General features: G+C 43.2%; 1 protein-coding gene across 1 annotated transcript in view; it reads left to right on the forward strand.

Annotated features, from left to right (window-relative positions):
* Positions 1 to 22,697, forward strand: part of Dnah9 (dynein axonemal heavy chain 9) — a 328,862-nt gene that overhangs the window by 153,031 nt on the left and 153,134 nt on the right. Inside the window, 4 exon segments of the mRNA XM_050162584.1 lie at positions 8,824 to 8,989; positions 11,128 to 11,230; positions 11,721 to 11,960; positions 18,035 to 18,196. Of these exon segments, the coding sequence (XP_050018541.1) occupies positions 8,824 to 8,989; positions 11,128 to 11,230; positions 11,721 to 11,960; positions 18,035 to 18,196 (671 nt within the window).

The following is a 22,697-nucleotide window of genomic DNA, read 5'->3' on the forward strand; positions in this document are numbered from 1 at the left end:
TTACCAGGGAGGATCTTAACCTGCGTCTGTCTGGAGTGGGAGAATCATGGCAACTCCCTGACTCATCTTCTTTTTTCCAGCATTCTCTCTGCTTTCTCTGCCTACCTAAGGGTTGGCCTATCAAATGGGCCTAGACAGTTTCTTTATTAGTAAGAAATCAATGTCCTTTCTCCATCACTTTTGTCTGGGAATTTCATAATTTTGTTTTTCTTAACATCTGAATAATATCCCTTGCATAAATGTATCATGTTTTCACTACTTATTCAGCAACTGATGGACATCTCTTGTGAACACAGCAGCAATGGAGACAGATGAGCAAGTGTCTCTGTTGTAGTACAAAGTCCTTTGAGTTATGTCCAAGAATGGTATAGCTGAATCATGCAGATAAATATATTTAATTTTTGATGAACCCCCATTCTGATTTCCATAGTGTCTGTGCCATATTCTACTTCCAACCAATAATGAATAAATATTCTCCTTTCCCTTCATCCATGCCAGCACTTGTCGTCGTCTGTGGGTTGTTTTTTGTTTATTTGTTTTATTTTGTTTTGGGGTTTATCTCAGCCATTCTGACTGGGGTAAAATGAAATTTCAAAGTAGTTTTAATTTGAACTTACCTGATGGCTAAAGACGCTGACCGTTTTAAAAAAAATGTCTCTCAGCCATTTGTGTTTCGTCTTTTGAGAACCTGTTTGGCTTCATGCTCATTTTTTAAAAATTGTGTTGTTTGTTTTCTTGATGTTTTATCTTTTGAGTTCTGTGTATATTTCAGAGTAGCCCTCTGTCAGATGAGCCGATAAAGAATTTTTCCCATTTTAAAGGCTTCATTTTATGAAAGGTTTTATGGAGTTATAGCGAATATAGTAAACTGCACATATTAAAAGTGTAAACTTTGGTAGGTTTTGAAATATTTACACACCCATGAAACTGTTGTCATTGTAGAAATACTGAATGTGCTCACCTCCAGGTTTCCTCATGTCCTTGACAGTCCCTCACAGCCACCCTTCCACCCTGCCCTAGGCCAGACATCCACCAATCTTCCATCCTAGCCAGTGAGTTCGTATCTTCTATTCCTTCGTCTACTAAAACAACATAATGCTCTTTTTGCTTGCCTCCTTCCTCAGCTGCATTTTAAATTAACCCATGTTGTTCGGTGTCAACAGTTCTTTCTTTGCATTCTTGAATAGTAAGATAAAATTTGTAAAACACTCCAGATGATTCCTAACACAAAAGTGCTTAGTAGGATAAATCTATTATTATAATAATATTAACAAAGATGCTTCTCAAAGTTGAGTCTCTATGTTATACTATTCTTCCTGAGCCGCAGCTGTCAGAATCAAAAGAGCGTAAACAAATTTTTCTTACTTAAAAGAAGCTGAAAAAATTATTCTGAAGGGAAAAAAAAAGAGCTAATATTCTTTGGAAGAAGTACTATTGCTTTGAAATAAGAAATAACCCCACCCCACAGGCCAATCCCACGGAGTCTAGGGGACATTTTGCAGCTCATACATTGTTTTAGCCCAGCGAATCCTTTTTCTTCACACTAGAAGTTCTGGCATAAAGGAAGCACCTGCCTCTCTCTTCTCTCAAGGCATCCAGGTCTGGAGTCTCCATTGAGTCCTCCTTGAACCGACTGAAATGCAGATGAGGAGTGTGCTTCAGGCATTCCCACAGCTCACATGGCGCTCCAGACAGCATAAATCCAATGCTAATATAGTCAGCCGTGTGCTAAGAGCTCCATCCCTACCCTACTTCATTTCATCCCCTAGCCACCCCATGACACCTCGTTGTTATAAGTATCAGAAAACCTAACGACAGTGATATAGAAATCACAAATATATACAAACACATGCACGCACACATGCACGCATGCACATATGTATGTATGCATCCACATGCAAGCATGAAGAAGTCCAAAGGTAAATGATTACAAACTCTAGATCAATTGCTTAATGATACCCGTGTCAAATTATTTGTTATGACCTTGATTTATCCTTCAAGATGTCTGAATGTCTTCTGCTTCATTCATTCCAAATAGGGAAAGGAGGGATGTGGTGTACCACACCTGTAATCCTAGCTTGGGGATGCTGCAGCAGCTGATTCAAAGGCTGGAAGACAACCTGGGCTATAGGGGGAGACCAGATATAGATGGATAGATGTGTAAGGATGCATGGATGCTTGGATGGGTGGATGAAGGGATGGACGGAGTACTCAGGAACCGCCTCGGTTTGTGCTTGTGCCTCACTATTCACAGTTATGGCCACCCCAGCTGGAATGCATTGAAAGAGAATGAAGCTGGGAGCCATGATGGTCACAGGTCTGACCATGACTTCCTTTTTCAGAAGATGAGCACGCGAGGCTTACTATTTTAAATGTGTCTTCTTTCAGAGTCACCTATGAGTTAACGGCAAAGTTGTCTGATTTGACCAAACTCTATGGCACTTCTACAGTGAGACTCTGTAGGGCATGCGTTTTAATTTCCGCAGTAGAGTGCCATCTTTGCTCTATGTGCCTGACCTATGGAGTGTGCTCTTATCTGCGTCTGGGACTGGGACTGTAACAGGACCTCCCTTCATCGTGAAAAACCTCAGGCTTTAACAAGCTACTCTCTGCTCCGTCCACAGTCATGCTGGCAGTGCTTCATCTCGCGTAGAAGTCGCTGTCCTCCATCCCACCAGATCCTCCACGCACCCAGCTGCATGGCCTTTGCTCCTTTGGCCAGGAGACAACCTAGTGATTCATCTTTGCTTTCTGCTGGGGCCCGCTTGGATGAAAGCTCACTTCAGCTCTCTTTTACTATCTTTCTTGTTGCGTCCTGGTATTTCCTTTATGAATAACTATGACCTCTACCTCCAAGACTGTCACCTGGAACAAGCGTTCCCTTAGACGAGGTGGAATTGTACTCCTAATCTGAGGTGTTGTGGGTACTGGAATTATACAGATGTAACTCTGAGCTTTCTAACAAGCAGTTCCTAAAAGGCAAATCTGAGGTAGCTTTTATGGAGTCTGATAGTTGTGTCATCTTAGATTACTGGTACAAATTAAGTTGCCTCTCTTTCCAAATTGGTTTGGGGTCCCTTTGGGTCTTTGTTTTAGTAGATCTTTTTCTCTCTCCCCAGATCTTTGCTCTCTTCTCATTCTTTTAAAAAAACGGGAGTAAGCTTTTTTAAAATAATAATAATAAAAATTACAAAGAGCCACAGACTAACCAAAACAGGAAAGAGCTTGGTTGAAAGTCGATGGACTCAGAATTTCTGCTGAGAGGAGCTGGCTGAACGTCATGCTCACAGCAATCCTGCATTCCCTAATCGTCCAACTGCGATTGAATTATTAGTTCAACAAATATGTGAGAGCTTAATTACACTAATTAGAGAGGAGCTGAGGTGTCTGAAAGTGTAAGATGAGTCTCTGTAACCTGCTCATTAAAATTTAAGGTTACCAGGTACCTTCAAAGAGTTACTCACATCCATACCTCAAAAGAATGCTGTGCTCACACGGCTGTAGGTAGAGAGCTCCCCTTAGCTCACCATCTTCCGGAAAGGGAATGACACAGACTAATGCTAAATCATCTAGTGAGCAAGAATTCTGCTCGAAACTGTGGTGATTCAAAAACAAAATGATACTGGAAGCGCTGCCTTCAGACAATAGAGAAGTCGTTCCATAAATTATAAAACGTAGCACGGCCATTAAAACAACGTTTCAAAGGGATCTTTATTATCAGATAGAGAAATCTGCAATAGAGCCAGGCATTGTAGCTCACATCTGCAATCCCAGCCCTCCAGAGGCTGAGGCAGGAGGCTCATTAGTTTAAGGCAAGCCTGTGCTTTATAGTGAGACTGTGTCGCCAAAAAAAAAAAAAAAAGAAGAAGAAGAAAAGAATTATATAATATATTAAATAAAGAATAAAATATATAAGCAATATGTTCACAACAATTATGATTAGTAGAGATTTTAAAAATCTAATAGAAAAAGGTATCTTGAATAAAGTACAGGACTAAGAATATTGAAAGAACTGTTAACTGCTTGGTGGTAGAATTCTGGCCAATTGTCACTTTCATCTCTGCAAATTTTTGTGCATTCTAATCTTTCCAGAATGAATATGTATGATTTTTATAGTCATGCAAAGCAAGCTATTTCTTGAAAGAATACATCAAAAGGAATTACAGATACAACCGAAAAGTCTTAACATATGGAAAACTTAAATAATCTGAAAGGAAAATAGTTCAAACACGAGTACACAAATCATGTGATTGCAAGGGAAGTCATGATTAATTAATTATTGATGCTATCTACAAAAAATAAATATGGAGCAGGCAACGAAATGAGAGTTTCTAAAGGCAGAAAGCAATTGGCGGCCCTGTGCAGACAATGTTGCCAGCTGTGGTTCCCTGAGAGTCTGCAGAGTCTGCAACTGAGCAGACTTGGGGTAAAGCCCTGGCTTTGTCTCTTTATAGTCATTTGATCTTGGCGAAAACCCCTTGATTTATCTAAAGCTCAGTCTTCTCCCCTAAAAGACTTTTAAGAGGTAAAGACAGTTCATCAGAGGGGCTCTAAAGGGAGCTGGTATTACAGTGCAGGTCAACTGCTTACAACAGCAGTCCCTGGCATACCAGTACGGATGCATGGAATGTACCTACTCTTGAATCTAGATACTGGAGGACCAGAATGGTTGGGAACAACCTAAAGATGCTGAGGATGAAGGCACAAGGGGTTACGCACCCAGTGTAATAGTTAAATGGTTATTGTCAAAGTGACAAGATACAGAATCAACAAAAACACAAACCTCTGGACATATCTGTAAGGGATTTGGTAGTCAGAAGGCTTTGTCTCCATCTTGCCCAGAGCCACTGCTCCAGTTTCTATCCACCCACCGGGCCCCTGTTGCTAGTTCCCACAGCCACTTATGAATAACCACTGTGAGGCTTATTACCAGTTACAATTATTTGGCCAATGTCTTAACCTTCTTACTGGCTAGCTCTAACTATTAAATTAACCCATTTCTATTCATCTGTGCATTGCCATAAGACTGTGGCCTACCAGTGTGGCATGTTACTCCTTCAGTGGCTACATGGCGTCTCCTTACCTCTGCCACTATATATATTTATATATGTGTGTGTGTGTGTGTGTGTGTGTATGTATATTTGCTTGAACTCCCCACCTAGCTTTACTCTGCTACGCCATTGGCCAAAACAGCTTTGTTCATCAACCAATAAAAGCAACACATAAACAGAAGGACATCCCACATGAGAGTTTTCCTTTTTTTTTTAATTTCATTTTACATTCTAACCACAATTCTCCCTCCAACCCCCTCGCCTCCCCCTCACGCCCACTCCCTATCCATTCCCCCAAGGGGTAAAGGCCTCCATGGGGAATCATCAAAGCCTAACAAATTAAGTTGGGACCAAGCCCCTCCCCCTTGCATTAAGGCTGGGCATGGCGTCTCATCGTAGGGCATGGGCTCCAATAAGCTAGTTCATACACCAGGGATAGGTCCTGGTCCCACTGCCAGGGGCCCATCAGATAGACCAAGCTACACAACTGTTTCCCACATGCAGAGGGCCTAGTTCAGGCTCCACAGCTGTCGGTCTAGAGTCATAGGTTCCCGTGAGCTTGGTTCAGCTGTCTCTGTAGATTTCTCCGTCATGATCGTCACCTCTCTTGCTCATATATTCCCTCCTCCATCTCTTCAACTGGAGTCCTGGAGCTTGGCCTGCTGCTTGGCTGTGGATCTCTGCATCTGGTTACATCAGTTACTGATGAGGGCTCTAAAATGAGAGTTAGGGTATTCACCAATCTGATGGCAGGGGAAGGCCAGTTCAGGCACCTACCCACTATTCCTGGAGTCTTTGCCAGGGTAATCCTACTGTAAGGGGTTTTCTAGATTAAATCAACTGAGGTGGAACAACGCACCCTAGACATAAAAGGCACTATTCCAATGGCTTGGGTCTTGGGCTGAATAAACAGGATAAAGCAAACTCACCTCTCTCTGCTTCCTGAAGATGGATGCAATGGACCAGCTGCTTCCTGCCTCATTTGCCATAATGGACTGTACCCTCAAGCCTAAGTAGCTTTCATCAGTATTATAGTAACCAGAAAAGTTGCTGCCATGTCCAGGGCGGAAAAAGGCATTGGGATTGGCACTGTAAGAGCTAGATCCTGGTTGCAACAAGGAGCTCAACCTTCCTTGCTTAACTCCCGTGCCTTTAATTCCAGTATGGAGAAAAGATTTTCTTTTGCCAACTCTCGGGACTTGCTATAATGTTTTCATTCATCCCTCAACTGAATAAACCATCCCTAAGCATTCTTCTGTGTGCTAAAGAACGTGCTAATGAAACGAAATCATCCCTGTCCTCAGGAGTTCGGGTTCTCATATGGAATGGGTGGGTGAGCTAACAAGACAAATAACAAATATCAAAGCACATTAAGTAGTAATGAGTGCCATAAAGAAAATTAAACAGAGGTAGGGGAAAGACGTGGCGGGGGCTCGAATCTAGCCAAAATACTAGGAAGACCTGACTGGATGGTGGACATATTTGAGTAAATAAATGAAAAAAAAAAGTCCCATGCTGGCATTTGGAAGAATTGGATACCAGGCATAGGACCCCGCCAGAGCAGATTCTCTGGGGCAGTGAAGGATGCGTGTCTCAGAAGCAGGTGGTCAGAGCAGGGTGTGAGGAGGAAGTCTAGCTGAAATAAGGTGTTGTGGCGAGCTCAAGCAGGGCGCTGGCATGATCTGGCTCACTCTTCCCAAGGGCTCCCCTTTCTGCTGTTTTGAAAGCACAGTGAAAAAGGAGTGGAGCAGGAAGTCAAGGTGATCGACTGGGATAGCGCTACCACTGCCACAGGGGAGCCAGAGCACAGGACGGCAGCCACCGCGAAACTAAAACCGTCTTCACATGGAAGATGGCGGTCGCAAGAGATGGCGATTGGGATTAATACAAACACGGGTCTCAAACAGATGGCATTGCTCCCTGAAGCCACAGACTGAGCTGTGCCGTCCCACACAGGTCTCAAGAAGTTCAGTAGAAAATATACACAAACGGGGTGGGCTCGACTCAGACCCATGTGTGGGGCAGGTCAGAACTCAGCCGGAACTGCTCAGCGAGGGCTGCTCTCCTCATCAGTCCTGTTCGTCTTGCAATAGCAATATCAACATAGTGCGGCAAACTTAAGCCACGTCCCTCCAACCCCACCAAGAAGCAGAACTGCTGCTTCAGGGTCATTCCCGCTTAGAGTGAACGGAAGCAGAGAGAGGTCCACAAGGCGGGAGACCCTGCCTCTCTCTTCCTTCCTTTCTTGGGAGAGCATCACATATTCCATTGGAGACAAACCAGCGCTCTGCAAGGCCACTTCTTGCTAACCAGGGTGTTTTTCTTTTCCACCATCCTGTAGATGTCTAAAGAGTTTAATCAACCCAAATTACAGGGTCTGCTTAGTTCAAGAGTTTGATTTGAATACCATTGCCTTGGGAGGTGGAGAAGCAAGTATTCCTTAGAAGAAGTTTCCTATTAGCAGGACTGTTCTCAAAGTGTGTCCTTGGCAGCCCATTAATTATATTTCATTTTGACAGATCTTGTATATAGTTGTTATATCTTTAAGGGGGGGAAGAAGGTGTTGGGTGATTAATTGGTTGATAGTGTATGTTAATTGCATGCTAATTAAATTTAAATTTAATTCATATTTGAAACACTTAATTTAACTTGGGCCAAGGAAATTAGAATATTCAAGCGTCTTGAAGGAACTTGTCTTTCTATCTGTCACCTTCCTTGTCTGTTGACACTTTCTCCTTGTTTACAAACTTGTTTTTCAGGAGAAGAAATCAGATGGCTCTTAGGGCTCCCAGCTGTAATAAGAAAGTGTTGCTTCTTGCAATCCATAAATATTTAATTGCTTTACTAAAAAAGAGTGAATCCTAACTCTCCACCCTATTACTTAAGTTGGCTCTGAACAAGCCCCATCAGGCTGGAAACAGTGTGTGTCTACATCCTTCCCCGGCTTGATAATGGGAAAGACAAGTCTAGGAGCGCGTGTCTGTACTTAGTGCTCAGAAGGTCACTGTTCTTCACCGATATGGAGCCATAGGACTGAAGGCAGGCAAGGGCGCTGCTGGATGCCTCCCAGACATTCTCTGAGTCTGTTTTTCCACCCGAACTCATGGAGAACCCCAGGAGGTGAAGATTCAGCCAAGATTGTTGCCAAAATATCCAGTGATTCATCGCCACGGCTCTCAGGGTCAGAGGGGCCCCTAGCTGAGTCCCGGAGCCTCAATTGTTAGTCTCCTACGTGTCTTGTGCACAGTGGCAAGATCTACCAGTGTCCAGTTCTATGTAGAGTTTCTTAGGGATAAAGACCTTGCCTGTCTGGTGACTGAGGATGAAACTTCACTTACGAACCTGTTACACAACAAAAACTGGGAACCCCAAGAATAGCAAGTGCATAAGCTTTGGGACTTAGCTGTTCGGTTTTGCATGCTGACTCTCCCTTAGCAACGCAGCTGAGTGCTTCTGTGCCCTGGCACCCTTACCTCTGGAATGGAAGATGGTACATTTTATCACCCTGTGTTGTAAGAATTAGATTAGGTAGTCAACACAAACTAACAAAACATACAATAAGATGCTCAGTGCCTGGTGGAGAGTGCCACAATTGCTGCCTGGTCTCTCCAGGTTCCTCTTCGGGTCCTGTAGAATGACTAATCTAACAGTATGATAGGTGCTCTTTGTGCATTCATGAGAGCACCCCTCAGCTTGCCCTGGGCATGTACTGCCTCAGTGTTCACTTCTAAGGTTCAAACTTCCTTCCCTAACTGACTGGATCTCTCCTCAGCCGTCCTAGAGAAACCTCTAGAAAAGAAAGCTGGCAGGAATTATGGCCCTCCAGGCAACAGGAAGCTCATCTATTTCATCGATGATATGAACATGCCCGAGGTGGATGCCTATGGGACGGTACAGCCCCACACTGTCATCAGGCAGCACCTAGACTATGGCCACTGGTAAGTGTCCCTGCAGAAGGGTTTCGGGTCGCTCAGCTCACTAGGGGTCACAGCGACAAACTTCCTTCAACTCCAGTGCCACAAGAGGAGGCGCCCAGGGTAAACCCCATTCCTTGGGGTTCCTATGGTTCTTGGAGTGCTCCCTCAGAGCAGTTTTCAGGGCAAAGGAGTACTGAGCTCTCGCCCAAGAAGTAAACTACGGTTTTCTATGGGACTCATTGCCATGACCTCCGGAGATTGGGAAGGATGGATGTGTTGGAAGAGATGATGGAAAGGGAATTTTGCATTTCGTTGGCTGTGTGCTAACAAGCATATGGAAACATACCAAACTGCACTAGATGCACCATTGCTATTTTTCAAATATAAAGCTATGATAGACAATTTTAAAAAGAAAACACTATCTCGAGATTGTATTCTCTGAGACTTCATCTAGATACAGAGCTGGACTCCCCACTTGCTCCCACTGTGGCCCCCTGCTTAGGTGCTCTGATGATAGCAGACACACTCTCGGCTGACCTAGTTGGGCTTGACGTCTTCAGAGCAATGCAGAGTCTCATAGTTTCTCTCAACAACATCCTTGTTTGTAGTAGCAGCCAGTCTACACTGGCCAGGAAAAGGTCAGTGGTCTGAAACAGGTCTGTCTCCAGCCTCCTTCTGTAAAGATGGAGTGGGGGAGGGTCGGGGGGTTCAAGAGAAAAATAAGAGAGGAACCACAGTGATGATGCGCTTCCCGGTACTTCCTAAAATCTCTGTCAAATCCATTAGCGCCTTGCCCTCTGTCCCTGCATTAGGATTTGAACTACTAAACGCTCTAGCAAAAAAAGACTAAAGCTAAGCTGTTTAACTTTGCTTCGTAGTTGCACATCCTAGGTGGGACATAGAAACAAAGTCTGTCCTCTTGCTTCCTTTCTTGGCCTGTACTGTCTCCAAAATACCTGTTTCAGAGCCTCTGCTCTCCCCTCAATTTCCAGTGTAACAAAGCTGATGACTTGGGTTTTCTGAGGAAACCATTGCCACGTCCATCCTCGCTTCTGTAGACCTTGGTCACAGCCTTCCACGCTCCCATGACATCTTCCCTAAAGCATTGTGTATTGGTTCCATCGCCTTCTAATCCTGAAGTCTACACTAGCTGTCCCCATCTCTTTGCTGGCTCCTTCATGTCATTGAAACTTCTGTTTTGTTTGTTCATAACTTTCTCCTGCGGCCATGTTCTCTTTCTTCTGTGTGTAACTAAATTTCCATGTCTGTTCTTGCTTCCCGCTTAGCTTCCTACTCACTCTTGAATGCATTTGTCTTTGATTTCTGCACCCCTCTACCCAGTTTCTGAACTGTTCCTGAAAACTTCCTAGCTGTTTTTACTGTGGAATAGGAGGGACCCTGTTGGGGAGGGGTCTTTCGTCTCTCTACATTGCTAATGGAGGAGCGCTGACTTCCATTGCTTTCTGGGCTGCCACATCCCCCTGACTTTCTTCTGGCCTGTCAGTCCTCTTCTGAGCTTGCCTCCTGGGCTATTTCCAGAGATATTGGGTTTCTCTTCTGTTGTCTTGGGTTATTGTTTCTCCTTAGTCTCTCAGTAAGTCTAGGCTTGAATGAGAATGGCCCCCATAGGCTCCTATGTTTGGTCCCCAGTCGGTGGAACTGTTTAGGGGAAGGATTAGGAGGTGTGGCTTTGATGGAGAAGGTGTGTCTTTGGGGGCAGACACTGAAGTTTCAAAAGACACATGCAAATCCGCATGCACTCTTGCTGCCTCTGGCTGTGGATTAAGATGTGAACTCTCTCTGCTGTTCCTTCTCTCTGCTGTGATACTCTCACCCTCTGAAACCATATGTCAAGTTAAACACTGTCTTTTAGAAGTTTCCTTGATTGTGGTTCTTATCACAGCAAGAGAAAATAAGTAAGACACAACCCAAGCACATGAATCATGGAACTTGTCCTACTTCACTTTGAGGAAGTGCTACCTGCCTCACCCCCCACATATATCTCTCACTGTAAGTTTGGTTTGGCTTGTTTTGTTCAGAGAGAGAGAATACCACTATGTGACCCAGCCCACCCTCGTACTCATGGCTTCCTGCCTCCTGAGTGTCTGGGTTCCAGATAGATACCACCAAAGGTGGCTCACTGGAGGCCTCTCTTTCAGGTATGATCGGAACAAGCTGTCCCTAAAGGAGATCATGAACATACAGTACATCTCCTGTATGAACCCCACTGCAGGCAGCTTTACCATCAACCCAAGGCTTCAGGTATGAAAGGAGTCGAGCATGGGCGGTGCTTCTGAGTCCAAATGCTATCTATCAGGGCTGACAGCCTTTGATTATCAGTGGTAACTGGCCTTTCTCTGCCCAGCCTACCAAAGGGGCAAACCAATTGCATTTCTATGATAAGAGCCCCTAGACTCAGTGTCATGGGATCAAACACTAGATGAGTTCTCAGATCTCACGTGACTCAACTCCCTCATTATTAATATAAGACTTCTGGTAGATGCAATTACCTTCTCAAGGGCATATAGACACAGTGCCAACTCGGATTTATATTCAGATTCTTTCCCCACTATCCCATGTAGTATCTTTGGCCAAAGCTTTGATGCCATTAGTCTTCCAGTCACTTTGGGTTCAGCCTAAGTTCAGATACAGAATCTTTGATTACTGACCCCAGTCCAGAGCAGTGATCTTCACTGGGTGATAAATGATGTCCAGCTCATGCCTGTCCCGTGTTCCTTGTGTCCTTCTGCAGCGTCACTTCAGTGTGTTCGTCCTCTCCTTCCCGGGGGCTGATGCCCTCTCCTCCATTTATAGCACCATCCTGACCCATCACCTGAAGTTTGGAAACTTTCCCACCACCCTGCAGAAATCCGTCCCTCCTCTGATCAACCTAGCTGTCACCTTCCACCAGAAAATTGCCACCACATTCCTGCCCACGGCAATCAAATTCCACTACATCTTCAATCTCAGAGATTTTGCCAATATTTTCCAGGTAAGTTTGTGAGAGGCTATGAAAGCTTGAAGATGGACCATCGGCTCCTGTTCTGAATGAAACAGATGGTGAGTGGCAAATCCATCTCAACAAAGATGCAAGTTGTATGGGGTTGTGATCATAAATAAGTAAAGAATGCCATGGGCTCCATGAGGAAGACGTCAACAAAACGAAGTTTTGTTTTAAAGCTAAACTATTTTTCAGCAAAGACAGCCCATTTGGTTCTTTCCTTCCAAAGCTAGCATCAGGGAGACAATGATACATTAGTATCCTAGTGTACTGGGAAGAATAAGGGAAAAGATGGACAAGAAAGTCGAAAGAGAAGAGAGAATGAAAAGGAGCAATAAGAGGAGGAGAAGGGAAAGAAGACAAAAGGAAAAAGGACGAAGGGGGAAAGAAAAGTAATTGCTTAAACCTCTTGATTGCTTATACTCATTGTTTTTATGCTGAAAAGAAATATCTCCCAAACTAAAGTTAGAAGTCCGGTTACAGCCTTCCTAAAATGTCGTTCACCTCATATACAGCCTCAATCCTACAAAGTTCAGATTTACTTCCAGAATAAATCTGTTTCAGATATAGTCTAGTCTGGTATTCAACTTGAGATCAACCTGTCACAGCCAGTTAGAGGTCAGACTATACATATAGTTAGATCCTATTTCAAGAATAACACAAGCCAAAAACCCACTACCCTGTAAAACTTATGGTGCTGAGGCTCCTGGTGCATGGGAAGTCTGTGCTTACTCATAATTAGTTCTATGATTTGAGCATTATTTGAGAGAGAGATTGCTCATGTCATAGACCCATGTTTAAATTCACTGAAATGTGATGGAGACTGGGTATCGCTGTCTGCATTTCCTAAAGGAAAAGCAAGAGGTAAAAATGTTCAGTCAAATTCACATTGCTCTTCAGTGGCAGTGCTAAAGGGGAACTGGTCAACCACCCCTGACCAGAAGCAACCTTGCTTCGGCTCTTGCCTGGACATTTGCCTTCTCATCTAGAAATCTTAAAACTGAGTTCTCACCTCAATACTTTGCAAAGGATGTTGTTTTGGTTGGTTTTATCAAATTGACACAAACCTAGATGTTTATGGGAAGAGGGACTCTTTAATTGAGAAAATTCCTCCATAAATTGACCTGTGTTCAAGTCTGAAAGGCTTTTTCTTGATTAATAGTTGATGTGGGAGGCCCAGGCCAAGGCAGGCTGTGCAATCCCTGGTCAGATGCTCCTTGGTTGTAATAAGAGAATTTTTTTTTTACACTCTGAAGTTTTATGGACAGATGATGCATAGGAATTTAAACAATTCTATTTTCCTCTTGTATATATGGGTATACTCATAATTATCCCATCTTCCTGAACTGTTGCTTATATATTAAATGTACTTCTTTACCTACAAAAACAGCTCTTGCCTTAAAGTTATCTTTGCTTGATAATAATGTGACTAACCCATATTCCTGTAGTCAGTGGCTTTACTTATCGTCTACAGGACACGGGACCGTCATAGACATGAAAATCTACAGATGCTTAGGCCATTTATATAGAATATCAGAATAGTTTTTGTTTGTTTGTTTGTTTGGATTTTTCGAGACAGGGTTTCCCCGTAGCTTTTGGTTCCTGTCCTGGTGGCCAGACTGGCCTCGAACTCTCAGAGATCCGCCTGTATCTGCCTCCCGAGTGCTGGAATTAAAGGCATGCGCTTCCACCGCCTGGCTTCAGAATAGTTTTATTGTTATTTTTATCTCTTTTCCAATTCTGGAAATTGAACCAAAGCCTCAATCATAATACATAAAGGTTCTAAGTCCACCCATGCCATGATACTCAATGTAACCTGCACACAGCATCCCATCTACTTCAAATAACTTTAGGTTTCTCATAATACCTAACACAAAACAAGTATTATGTAAGTGGTTGTCCTTACATGTTATTTAGAGAGTAATGACCAAAAATGTACATATTTGGTACAGACATAATCTTTTCTAAATATTTGTTATTCAAGGTTTGTTGAACCCATGGGTGAACAACCCATAGTTAGGCAAGACATCCTTTTTCTTTTTTTAATCCAATTTTATTTTTTTGATTTTTTATTATTAATTTTTTTAATTTATTTTATATACTAACCATAGTTTCCTCTCCTTCTCCTTCTCCTCCTCCCATTTCCTCTCCCCATCTCCTTTCTTCCTTCTCCCATCCACTCCTCAGAAAGGGTAAAGTTTCCCATGGGAGTCAACAAAGCCTGGCACATCAAGTTGAGGCAGAACCAAGCCCTTCTCCGCTGCGCCAAAACTAAAAGAGGCATCCCATTATAGGGAATAGGTTCCAAAAAAGTCAGATCATGTGCCAGGGACAGGTCCTGGTCTCACTGTTAGGTGCCCTACAAATGGATCAAGCTACACAACTGTCACCCATATGCAGAGGACCTAGGTCAGTCCCATGCTGTTGGTCTAGAGGCTGAGCTCCCACAACCCCAGGGCAGTAGTCTCTGTAGGTTTCCCATCATAATTTTGATTTCCCGTGATCATCTGCTCCCTCCTCCCTTTCTTCACCTGGACTCTCAGAGCTCAACCCAGTGCTTGGCTGTGGATCTCTGCTTCCATCAGTTACTGGATGAAGATTCTACGATGACTATTATGCTATTCACCAATCTGATTACCAGAGAAGGCCACTTCAGGCACCCTCTCCACTATTGCTAGGAGTCTTAGTTGGGGTTATCCTTGTGATTCCCTGCGAGTTTTCCTGGCACCAGGTTTCTTCCTAACTCCATAATGGCCCCCTCTATCAAGATAATCTCTTTCATTGATCTCCCTCAATATTCCTCCCCCAACATGGCTATCAGGATACCTCATATTCCCATCCCCCATCTCTTCCTCCCCCATCCACCTGACCCTAGTTTACCCAGGAGATTTCATCTATTCCTCCTTCCCAGGGCAATCCATGCATCCCTCTTAGGGTCCTCCTTGTTACCTAACATCTCTGGGGCTGTGAATTGTAGCCTGATTATCTTTTGATTTATATCTAATATTCCTGTGTTTGTCTTTCTGGATCTGGGTTACCTCACTATGATTTTTTTAGTTCCATTTATTTGTTTGCAAACTTCATGTCTTTTTTTTTCTCCACTGAGTAATACTCCATTGTGTAAATGTACTTACCACATTTTCTTTTCCATTATTCAGTTGAGGGAAATCTAGGTTGTTTCCAAGTCCTGGTTACTACAAACAATACTGATATAAATATAGTTGAGCAAGTGTCCTTGTGGTGATTAAGCATCCTTTGGGTATATGCCTGAGAATGGTATCACTGGGTCTTGATGTAGATTAATTTCCAGTTTTCTAAGAAACCACCGAACTGATTTCCACAGAGACTGCACAAGTTTGCACTCCCACCAGCAATGGAGGAGTGTTCCCTTTACCCCACAACCTCTCCAGTGTAAGCTATCAGCAGTGTTTTTGATCTTAGCCATTCTGACTGGTGTAAGATAGCATCTCAGAGTCATTTTGATTTGTATTTCCCTGATGACTATCAATGTCATGCAATTCCTTAAATGTCTTTTGGCCATTTGAGATTTTTCTGTTGAGAATTTTCTGCTTAGGTCAGTACCCCATTTTTCATTGGATTATTTGGTAATTTGATGTCTAGTTTCTCAAGGACTTTTTCTTAGGCTCAGATTTTCTATATTCTTATGTTTGAGGATACGAGGCTTTTGGAAGTCAAGCCTGGCAGTTGTGCCTTTCTGTGATATTGTTCATCTGCTCTGCTGTGAGACCTAATAACGCGTCTGAGATCCGGTCTACCTGCACTACTTGTTTGTGTATCCTCCATTCTGTTTCCTCTCTCTTCCTTCTTCTATTCTGGGGAGCTTTTGTATGTTTCTGTTGTTTGCTTTTCTCCCTTTTTCAAGATAGACAGTTTTTTCACTATTCGTCTAGTGAATGTCCTTTCTGTCACCGTTTTGTGAAAGTTTGTGTTTGTTCAGTCCAATATCTAGACTGTCTGTGAATTGGGGTTCTCTTTATTTTCTTCTGGGTTCACTTAGTCTTATCTGGCCCTGATGTTCCTCATAGTTTTGGTTTTCTATGAAGTTCTGATTGGTTTTCCCATGTGCAGATAATTTGAGGATTAGACAATGATGTTTGCCTTTGGAGGTTACACTCTTCTGCTTGTCTGAGCAGCCATGAAGCCTGCGCTGACTGCTGTTGAATTTCCATCCCTGTGAGACCCTAGCACAACACTCTGAGAGCCTCCCTGTGAGTGTGAAGCATGGTTCTCCTCCTTAGTAATCCTTGCATCTAGTTTTCATCCTCCTCACTCCATGAGATAAGACAAGATCATGCAACAGCTTAGCTCCCCCTTGTCTCTGTCTTTTCCTTTTCCTAACTTCTAGCCATCATCTGTGGTTTGATACGAGTCTCAAGAAGACAATAAATGCTAGTTCTCTGGCTCAGATCTCTAGTATTTAACCCCTCCAGTCTTCATTATCTTAGTCACTCTCTCTGTAACAACTGAAAATAGGGAGCTTTAAAATTACTTCTCTGTCTTTTCTTGTTGGTCTTCGTGGGTTGATCCAAGACCAGTCAGTCAACCATTACCAAAACCAAAATCTTGATGAAGGTTGTTGATATGCCACACGTGTGGAAGATTTAATGCTAGCCCGCTCTTGTTTCAATGATAATTCGCTTCAGGAGGCTAGAGAGATGCCTCACTGGTTAAAAGTATGTATTGCTCCAGAGTTCAGGTCCCAACACCCATGTCAGATAGCTCATAGCCTCCCATCAACCCCAGATTCAGGTGTCTGTGGGCTGTGGGCAAGTACAGTTCTGTCCATATACCTACACTCAGATACACACACATATTATTTTGAAATAAATCTTTCAAAGGGAGCATCTGTTGCAAATCTATGTCAGACAGCATTCTAAGCGCTGATGATACACTGACAAAAATCCACTGTAATCACAATGAAAGCAGTCTGCTTCCCTCTGAGTGTTGTCGTGAGCTGCAATAAACAAACTTAGAGAGAAATAATCTGAGGAAATAGTGCTTCTATCTGGAGATTTACACAGAAACAGCCTGTTGGGTGTATCAGAGAGGGTACTGTTGAACAGGAGAGGGGCACCTCAGCCATCTTCAACAAAGGCATTAAGGAATGGAATCATGAAAGACAAGCACAGGAAATAAACAAGGAATAAACAAAAAGTGTGCAGGATCAGAAAAACAAAATCAAAAGTGGAAAGTAGGCAGCACAGAAAGCGATGATGAGGATGATCATGAAGGAGTGGATTGTAGCAATGTTATGACCAAGTGTTTGTGTTGTGTAGATGAGTCTGGGTATTCTCGTAAGACTAACATGGAACCATTAGGTGGCCCCATGTCCTCCAGAACAAAAAGGCAAATAAGAGTGAACAAGGTGATGAGATTGATTAATTAATTAATTCATTGGATACCTGTTGATGTTGTTCATTCTGCCTCCATTTTCTTTTTTTTTATTGAAAGCAGATATCTGTTCATGTGTTGGCTAACAATAGCAAAGAGAGGTGTCAGAGACTTGAAGAACCAGCACATCTCTATAACACCTAAGAAAGGAACTCAATCGAGATGAACACATTGGTTGCTGACCTGCAAAGGCCAGCTGTTCCCAACTTGTCACCTGTCATTATTCTGACTTTATGCAGTCAATCATTGCCAAAATCAATTTGCAAAAATGAACCGTGTAAAACTGAAATATAACATGTTTCTCCCCACAAATTCCTTCCGAGCATCCTGAGTGTCCACTCCATTGCAACATACCCTTTTGAGAGATAACTCCAGACACCATCCCAAATTGGACAAAACGCTCCAGAGCAGTGATTCTCAACCTGTGGGCCATGACTTCCTTGGCAAACTTATATTTCCAAAAACAATTTACATTATGACTCATATCAGTAGCAAAATTACACTTATGAAGTAACAATGAAATAATTTTATGTTTCAGGGTCACCCTAACAGCACTAAAGGGTCACAGCATTGGGAAGGTTGAGAAGCACTGCTCCAGAAAGTTCTCTTCAGTTGCTGTTGTTAACATTGTCTGTTGTCTGATCTCTCCGAAGGGCATTCTCTTCTCCTCTGTGGAATGTGTGAAGTCCACCCAGGACCTAGTAAAGCTCTATCTGCATGAATCAAATCGGGTTTACCGGGATAAGATGGTAGAAGAAAAGGATTTCGAACTTTTTGACAAAATCCAAACAGATTTCCTCAAGAAAAATTTTGATGTGAGTAGTGCCTGTGGTGTTTTGGGTTTAAAACGTCAATAGAATGATGGCCACGTAGATGACCAGCCAAACTTAGTCTACTAAGTTTGGGAAAGCCAGAGAGTGGGCAAAAAAAAAAAAACCTCATGCTTTTGCTCAGTCAAAAAGTGGAGGGCAAGGCGTAGTTTATCCACAGATCTCACACTGAAAGGCTCCCTAGAGAGCATCTGGTTCCCAGGCACATATGATGCTGAGGCCTCTTCCTGCTCCCCAGGTTCATATCTCTGACGGTGTTCAGCATCCTGAGACTGTGAGTTCTCATCTCTCCCGTGGTTGCCATTTTGAAAGTATTAATAACTAGAAACGTTGAGCAGTTCTAAAACAACATTTAGAATGATTTTGGACACTAATGTTTTATATTAATGACTTAATCTGGTTTCCTGTCCAGAAAGCAGAGAGAAAAATGACTGATGATCTCACTAACTCCCCATCCTCCCTCCCTTCCTCCTTCCTTTACTGTGAAAGAGGGTTTTACTATACAGCTGAAAGGTTCTTGAATTCTCTATGTGTTCAAGTCACTATGAAACCCAGGCTAGCCTTGAACTCTCGATTCTTCTGCCTCCACCTGACAGGTGAGATCACAAGCATGTGCCACCACGTGTCCCACCATGTGTCCCCCTTTCCTACTACGCCATTGTTTTGTGACTGTGATCCTCAAAACGTGCCCTTCTGAACAACTGGAAAGGAGCCTTGATGGAAGGAGTAGAGAAGGGCTTCATACAACACCTCTCTCTCTCTCTCTCTCTCTCTCTCTCTCTCTCTCTCTCTCTCTCTCTGGAAACTCAATGCTGCATTTAACACTTAAACCCCGGAATCTGAAATTATCCTAATTCACAAACCATTTTGCAAATCCATTGTACCCTAACTTGCCTTTGTCAAGAGCTCCTAACTCACAAAATGACTAGAACATAGAATGTCACTTGGAAAGTTCTGACACCAGGTCACTGGCATTCCCAGTGTTGAAGTGACCCCAAAACTACATGGCACTTTCAAGCAGAGTTGCCTGTTTTCTGTCCTCTTCTGAATTAAAGATAACCAAACCCCATCTGCATTGCACTGGGCTCTCTCTATTCTCAATGAATTATTATTTAACAAGATACCTTAGGCTGGGCAATTTAGACTTGGGTGTATTTGCAGCACAGGTCTAGAAGCTGAAAGTCCAAGATGGGATGGACCCATGGTTCGGCCTCTGTGAGGGGACTCGTGGTAATAACAGGTGCAGAGGTAGAAGGGACAACATGCTGAAGGGGATTGGGTCAATAAACTAGGCTCACTTTTCAATTAATAAGACACTCTAGGAAGAGCTGACAGCACATTGCCCGAGATCAGAATCATTAGCTGCAGAGAGCAGTATCCCAGTGACCTAATCACCTTCCATCTGGCCCCACCTTTTAAAGAACCCAGTGTGCATCACACAGTTAACTAGGGATCCAGCTGTCAACATGTAAACCTTCGGGGAGCAACCCAATCTACACTGCAGCACCCACTCTGCGTCAGCTCCGTATTTCCTCCTGGTAAGACCCTGTGCGGACCTCTGAGGATGCCATAAGCCATCCAAGTCCAAATGGCCAACTTCTAGGTGCTGAGAGGAACTGTTAAGTAGCTTATTTTCAGCCGGCTGTCCAACTGATAAACACCCTCACTTCCACTTCCCTCATCATGTTCATAGAGCCTGCCATCCAGATCTCTCACATCTTAGATGCCCCCCACCCCGTGAGTACTGCAGAGTTAGCCAGTTTGTGTACTTATAGTTAAATTTGCGAGCAAGCCTTGTTTCCTGAGATGGTCTGAGCCAGAACTTGAAAGTCATAAGACTCAGTGCTTGAAGTAGATCTCCTTATGTGCGTTTGATTTGAGAAACACACATCATTTGATCAGAGACCAAGCTATAGTTCACACAGCCATTATTCTTGCAACGCCTGTGAAGACAGCTGAAGTCCCTTGTCTATCAGTATCCTGGCACTGGGATCAGTACCAAAGTTACCAAATTCATCACAAAGTGATTCGGCCCCTTTGTTAAAGACTGGCTCGTAGCTCAGACTGACATAGTATCACTATTAAATACGCTTAGATTCACCGTATTGGGGGAAGGGCATCCTTTGTCCCTTCTACACAACACAGCTCTGATCATTCAACTGCAGGCTTGTTCTGTTCATCAAAGAATCTTTGTAGATGAGGCTTTTCAAACCTGCACCTTCCTTTCTCTCCTGAGAGATCCTTAGTGTAAATCGGCACCCATCAGAATCAACCCAGAATGTTAGCTTGTTCTCAAGATGGGCCAAGATGTTGCTGCATGCCTTTCCTGTGCTTTATTTGTTTTTATTTAATTTAACCCCCTGCTGCAAGGGGGTTCTGCCTGCACGTATGTCTGTGTACCATGTTCATGCCCAGTGTCCTTTGGAGGCTGAAAGAGGGCATTGGATCGGCTGGAACTGGAGTTACAGATGGTTGTGAGCCTCCATGTGGGTGCTTGGAATCAAACCTGAATCCTCTTGAAGGATTCTTAACCTTCTTAACCACTGAGCCATTTCTACAGAGCTGTCTTTGTTAGGGAAACCAGTACTGTGATGAAACACCATGACCAAAGCAACTTGGGAAAGAAAGGGTTTGTTTTATTCACAGTTTCATGTAATGATTAGTCATCAAAAGCAGTGAGGGCAGGAACTCAAGAAGGACAGGAAGTTGGAGGCAGGAGCTGATGCAAAGGCCATGGAGGAGTGCCGCATACTGGCTTGCTCCCCATAGTTTGCTCAGTCTGCTTTATTACAGAAACCAGGACCACCAGGCCAGGAGTGGTCCCACCCACAGTGGCCTGGGCCTCCCACATCAATCACTAATTAAGAAAATCCCCTACTGGCTTGCATCTTCTCAACTAAGGCTCCCTTCTCTCTGATGACTCTAGCTTTTGTCAAGTTGTCATAAAACTAGCCAGCACATGGTCTAGAGAGATGGCTCAGAGGTTAAAAGCACTGACTACTCTCACAGAGGTCCTGAGTTCAGTTCCCAGCAACCACATCATGGCTCACAACCATCTATAATGGGAGACAGCGCCTTCTTCTGGTTTGCAGGCATACATACCGACAGAACACTACACACACAAAATAAATCTTTAAAAAAAAATTTTAAAGAACAAAACTAGCCAGCACAGTCTCCTATTGTGTCCTCTTAAACTAGAAAAGGTAGTTCTTTTGTATTTCATTCAACCCGCCCAGATGTCTAAGCAATTGTTGTTACAATCAACAAGGCTAGAATAGGTTAGAGTTTTCTATGGCCCTGAAAAGACCCTCAAAAATCAGGATGACTGATAGTCAATCTTCTAGCCCTTTCTCTTATGCTCAGACAGCAGGCCTGGTTTCTCAGTGTGTGGTTTGCCTGCTCACTTTCCCCTCCACTGTGTTTGGTGCATCTTGCCCAGGGAGTTTATAAGGCTAACACTGCTGTGACTTAGTTCTCCTGGCAGTGGCCCCTATTGGTTATCTGTTTCCCATAAGGATTTCCTTGTCTGAATTGTAGAAAGCCTTCCTGGGGCACATCACTTCCATAACATTTCTTCCCACAGGAAGTCTCAGGTATCTAGATTATTGAAAAGCCAATAAAATGCTATTGTGTCCTCTATTGTAAACTAACAATAGCAGCCTCCAAAATGCTCAGAGAATATGTTTATAGTGAAGAAATAAATGAAGAGTTGTATCTTCTTAATTAATCAAATTGTACTAGTCATTACGCGACATGGTAATGTTTGTCCTGTGGCAAGATTTGACAAATGGTAAGACGGAATCCTTATGAAAGTTTTGTAAACAGAGCATTCCACTCTACATGTTTTAATATGATGAGCAACCTTATATATAAACCAGTAAACGAAGGAGGGGCGCTACTAGAATATTCTTAGGAAACCAAGTCCTCTCTAAAGATAGAACCAACCTCACAGGAGACAGGAAGCATGCTTTATGACCATGCAGCACAGAAGGCTAGAGAATAAGAACCATTGAAATGAGCGTAGAGTAAGTGAGGCCACTGGGCAATGTTTGCTTGTATCCAACGTTGCTAAAGCAAGTCCTGTCTAGAGAAATCCACCCGTGTCCTTCCTCATCCACTCTTTTGAAAACAAAAATATTCTTTCTTTCTTCTTTTTTTTGTTTGTTTGTTTGTTTTTCGAGACAGCGTTTCTCTGTAGCTTTGGAGCCTGTCCTGGAACTAGCTCTTGTAGACCAGGTTGGCCTCGAACTCACAGAGATCTGCCTGCTTCTGCCTCCCGAGTGCTGGGATTAAAGGCATGCACCACCACTGCCTGGCAAAAACAAAAATATTCTTACAGTGCTTTGAAGATGGATTCTTCCCATTTTCCACTTCCCACCCTTATTCTGTAAAGATTAACAAACAAAGTTTATGAGTTCCTGGATTTGGTAAATGCAGAGTAAAAGTCCACCTCCTAGGGAAAGTGCCAAAGCGGAAGTGTTAGAAA

This window comes from Alexandromys fortis, unplaced genomic scaffold (genome assembly GCF_014885135.2).
Source record: "Alexandromys fortis isolate MF-2015 unplaced genomic scaffold, M_Fortis_MF-2015_v1.1 scaffold_84, whole genome shotgun sequence".
Classification (NCBI taxonomy): domain Eukaryota; kingdom Metazoa; phylum Chordata; class Mammalia; order Rodentia; family Cricetidae; genus Alexandromys; species Alexandromys fortis.